Source organism: Octopus bimaculoides, chromosome 3 (genome assembly GCF_001194135.2).
Source record: "Octopus bimaculoides isolate UCB-OBI-ISO-001 chromosome 3, ASM119413v2, whole genome shotgun sequence".
NCBI lineage: Eukaryota > Metazoa > Mollusca > Cephalopoda > Octopoda > Octopodidae > Octopus > Octopus bimaculoides.
The window spans coordinates 144,678,522-144,683,580 of NC_068983.1; the positions used below are offsets into that span (position 1 = coordinate 144,678,522).

At 36.2% G+C, this 5,059-nt stretch overlaps 1 protein-coding gene across 1 annotated transcript in view; it reads left to right on the top strand.

The window, feature by feature from the left end:
* Nucleotides 1–5,059, top strand: part of LOC128247383 (G-protein coupled receptor GRL101-like) — a 573,113-nt gene that overhangs the window by 501,860 nt on the left and 66,194 nt on the right. Inside the window, exons 4-5 of the mRNA XM_052966804.1 lie at nt 314–430; nt 1,558–1,674. Of these exons, the coding sequence (XP_052822764.1) occupies nt 314–430; nt 1,558–1,674 (234 nt within the window). The remainder of the gene's footprint in view (nt 1–313; nt 431–1,557; nt 1,675–5,059) is intronic.

The following is a 5,059-nucleotide window of genomic DNA, read 5'->3' on the forward strand; positions in this document are numbered from 1 at the left end:
TTTTTTTTTTTGTGACGTTGATTTATCTTTGTCCGATATTGTTTCTGTATAGCTTTTGTTCATACTATTATAGCATGACAAACAATTAACAAATCAAATACATCTTTAATTTGATGCGCTGATAAATAGTTTTCACATGAACTTGATATCAATAACTTTATCTCTGTATGCGGTACATATTGTAATATTTTGTGTCTAATTAAATATTTATTCCTTCCAATAGCAAGCTTATAATTGGCGCAGTGATAGAAAAATGTTAATCAATTCTTGTCATGCGTAAGTCATTGTTTATTTGTGTTTTCTATTATTACAGAATCTTATGTTTGCCCGGTACATCGTACAAAATGCAAGAACTACCTATGTGTACCAAGCACAGCCATGTGCAACTTCATTGATGACTGCGGAGATAACTCGGACGAGGAAAACTGCAGTAAGTATGAACCAGGTTATTCAGCCACTGAATTCGTTTTTTTTTTTTTTTTTCGAGCACCGTAGAACACAACCGACAATTCGGTTTCCATTTTATACGTGTACCTATTTCACATTGGTAGCCATCTGAACACTTAAGACAAGCTTGAATTAAAGTTACTCCATAGCGGGCATATTACTTTTAAAATGTCTAAACTATTGAACGTACGTTTTATTTGAAACATTACACAAAGGAATGTTGCTGAGATATTAATTACCACGCTTGTCTAATTTGCATCCAATTTTATTTCTTTCTGATACATTTCCTTACATACACGAATCAGTTATAAAGACGCTAATACGAGTTATGGTTTTAGTAATAAATTAGGCGATTAAAGTGAATGATGAAATGATTGATATAGTTGACATCAGGTTAAGTAGGCTGGTTATATTTCTCCCCGACTGGTTCTGGAATGCACTTAATGAACTATACTTTTCTATAGATGATATACGTAGGTAACCAATGATAATTACTAATTATGCGAGCAGAAGTGTTATAGAAAGCAGAGAGGCGCCGAAATACTTTACGATATTCGAATATTGGTACTGCACAAGGAAAGACTTTGGAAAGCGTGAAATAAAAAAATAGCAATTTATGAAGTCAAACGTTATTCTCCTTCTCTTTAAATAAGTTGTTGTTTGTTGGCACTAGGTCGCTTACGACGTCGAGGGTTCCAATTGATCCGATCAACGGAACAGCCTGCTCGTGAAATTAACGTGCAAGTGACTGAGCACTCCACAGACACGTGTACCCTTAACGTAGTTCTAGGGGATATTCAGTGTGACAAGGCTGACCCTTTGAATTGCAGGCACAACAGAAACAGGAAGCAAGAGTGAGAGAAAGTTATGGTGAAAGAGTACAGCAGGGTTCACCACCATCCCCTGCCGGAGCCTCGTGGAGCTTTTTAGGTGTTTTCGCTCAATAAACACGCACAACGCCCGGTCTGAGAATCGAAACCGCAATCCTATGACCGTGAGTCCGCTGCCCTAATCACTGGGCCATTGCGCCTCCACTTTAAATAAGTAGCTATATAAAATAAATCAATAAATGTTTATATATGATACAGATCTACTTCTTTCTTCTTTCAGAGTACCGGTCTTGTTATCTTGCCGAATTTCGTTGCAATAATTCCGAGTGTATTCCTGAATCCCTCTTATGTGATGGCATACAAGACTGTGTCGATGGCAGTGATGAAACAGAATGTGGTAAGAAATGTACAGAATTTGTCATGGACATAAGAGCGTGTGCTTAAAAGATTTCGCTTCGCAACTGTAAGATCCTTGCTTGATTCCTTTGCCCAGCTGTATAGAAGATTGAAAACTTCTTCCACAAGAATTGACCAACACTTTGTAAGCTTAGTTTGAGTGACAGAAACTGAACAGAAGATCAGTTTTATTATATATATATATATATATGATGTGTGTGCGTCTGTATTAGTTTATAGAAATTATTGCGACCTCCTGGTCGCAATAAGGGAAAGAAAGAAAGAATTCGTTATACACTTCATCTTGGTGTGCGTAACCCTCACAGAGGATGGAATCCATGATTGAAAAATTAATTACGTAGCAAAAGTAAAAATAAATGAAGGTAAAATTCGCCCCTAAAAGGGGAATTTTGGATGTGACACCTCCTCTGCTAAGCAGGGCAGCTACGAAGACAAATAAAATTCAAGAATAATAATCAGAAACACACTTTGGTAGCAGGTATTTACAACACTTACTAGCGTAAAAAACACACATCCGTTGGGGAAGAAATTGCCGAACCTTCATACGTCGTGTTTAGTCAGTACTAACTGAGGTAACTTTTCTTCATTTAATTATATCCAGATATAAAGTGTCTTTGAATTTTCCTTACAGAATAATATGGAATATTGCTTCAATTATTTCAATCTTGTTTTTGTGTTGTTTTCCACCTCGTTTCCTTTGATGCATATATATATATATATATATATATATATATATATATATATATATATATATATATCTTCGTATGTGCGTGTGTACATATATTGTCTGCGTGGGTTGTCTTCCTATTATTTTGAAATTATATGGACCATCTGATGAATACGTTCTTTTACAATGATGTAATGTTCTCACTAATCAAATATTAAAAAAATGCGAAAGAAACGGCTGTATTGAATTTACATTTATCTATAGTCTGTTACTTTTTCTTTGCAGTAGGGGTGTGTGTGTGTGTGTGTGTGTGTGTGTGTGTGTGTGTGTGTGTGTGTGTGTGTGTGTGCTCTACTGTACTGTTGGATGTATCTCTTCGTCACCAAGTTTATCTTTTATCCGAGAATTTAGTTTGTTGTTTGCTGAACGCTTCCTTTATGGTGATGGCGCTGATGATTGATTAGACCAATTCTTGCATAGAAGAGTCGATGGCATTCACTGCATGGTAATGTTGGTAGATGAAGAGATTGATTTTGTCTAACCTTTATCATCTGTCGTTTGATTTGTTCCTCTTTTCTTCTGGTGGCTTCGAAGTTTTTGGTTCCGATGTTAATGAAACACGCTAGTTGGTACGGTCTGAGGCTTGTGTTTCAAACAATTTAAGCTCAAGTCCAGTGGCTTTCAGAGTTGTTTTGAGTTAGTCTTTGTATCTTCGAAGAGGGCAGCCTCGTGGTCTTTCCTCTGACGTGAGCTCGCTGAATAAGACTTGACGTGGATGTCTTGACTCTTCCATTCTTGCTACATTTCCTGATCATCGAAGACAGTTTTTCATGATCAGCGAATCGATGCTTTGACTGTTGGCTCTTCCCAGGATTTTGTTGATGGTCACATAGTATTCTCATTTTCTTTTTAGAGAGCACTACGCAGGGAGGTCTAAATTCTTTGTCTTATATACAATATTTTGAATATAAAATTGAAGGATCCACCTAATTTGCTTCAGTCTTTTGTACCATATTCGATTGCTCACAAAGACTCAGTGTAAGAACCCACAAATACCTAAGTGCTGAGATAAATTTGACAGATTAGTTTGCACATATGAAGGCAGTGGATTAATAAAATAACTGGAGTGTCATAATTGATTTATTACAATGCAATACATTGCACTGAATGTATCATTCAGTTTGTTATATTGATATATTGATATATTGATTATAGAGTATCTCCGTGGCCAGAAAAAGAGGGATCAGTTGGAATAGTTTCAATGCTGGGTTTAAAATTCATTCTTGACTGAGAGCCATCTTTAACAAGTTCATTTATATAATAGCTCGGTAAATAAATAGAAAATCTGATAATTAAGTAAACGGTGTGTTGAGTGAGATGTTTAATGTAAATGCAATACGTTTCAACAGAATATAACAATAGATATTTTAACCAGCACGGTAGGGTATAAACACAGGCAATTTATTAATCGAACAAGCTGCCAATAGTGAACCACAACACAAATTGTTGTAACCCATTTAATTAAGCCATGAGTGTCTGTAATTAACGTTTCCTTTAGCAATTAAAGATGCATTCAGTTGCAAATGAAATCGTTACTAACTATTGTATCTAGCCCTGTCGATACGTGTATTTCTATACATTAAGGTAGTATATATAAGCTGGTGAGTTCACATTTGTCTACAGGCGGTTGGACAAAATATTTAGATACTTTTATATTGTATAGTGCAGTTAAAGTATTGAAACAAAACAGACTGTAATTTTAGGCAAATATCTATTCATCTAGTCATGTTTCTACCACTCTTCTCTGCTTAGTAACCAATTCATGTCATCCTCACCTTTCAACACGGTTAAGCGCAAAACAAAACACAAACACATCATCTGTGATACAAATCTCATATTTTTATCTGAGATTAGTATTTTATGAGTCATCTTTAACTGCAGAGGTACGTTATACGTCATACACACATACACACATACATACACACATGATATATATGTAGGTAAATAATTATGCGCTTCTAGACTGATAAGCAGATAGACTGGTAGATAAATATAAGTATATACATGTACACACACACACACACACACACACACACATACACACACACACACACACACACACACACACAGAGGGTGTGATGAATAAATTCTCGTCTAAATTATGCAAAAATGAAAATAACACTGACATCTCATTTTAACAGGTATATCTACCAAAACTACCAAAATATCTTGAAATACTAAAGAGTAAATTTATTCAATAAAATCGCCATTTGCTTCGAAGTGACTTCGGAATCTCCTGCAACTCATATGGAGTTTTTGTTTAAGTTGTTGAATGCTGCCATAACCCTTGCCTTCAGTTCATCTTTGGTGTTACAAGGAGTTCTGTTGGTCTCTAGCTCAACTGTGCCCGACACATAATAGTCAAAGGGGTTTCAGTCTGGGGGTGTTAGGTGGCCAGATATCAGGGTGATGTGAATGCAGAATTGTCTGACATCTATGACTGGGCTCTGCTTGTGTGGCATGGTGCACAGTCTTGCTGCCAGATATAGGTTCTTCTAGCAGCCACCCTCTTGACCCAGGGCAAGACTACTCCATCAGGCATTTGAAGTACGTCGCTATGTTGAGTCTGAAGCCGTGTGGGAAGATGAATGGAGGCATACCGTCAACATTTATATATATATATATATATATATAAAAT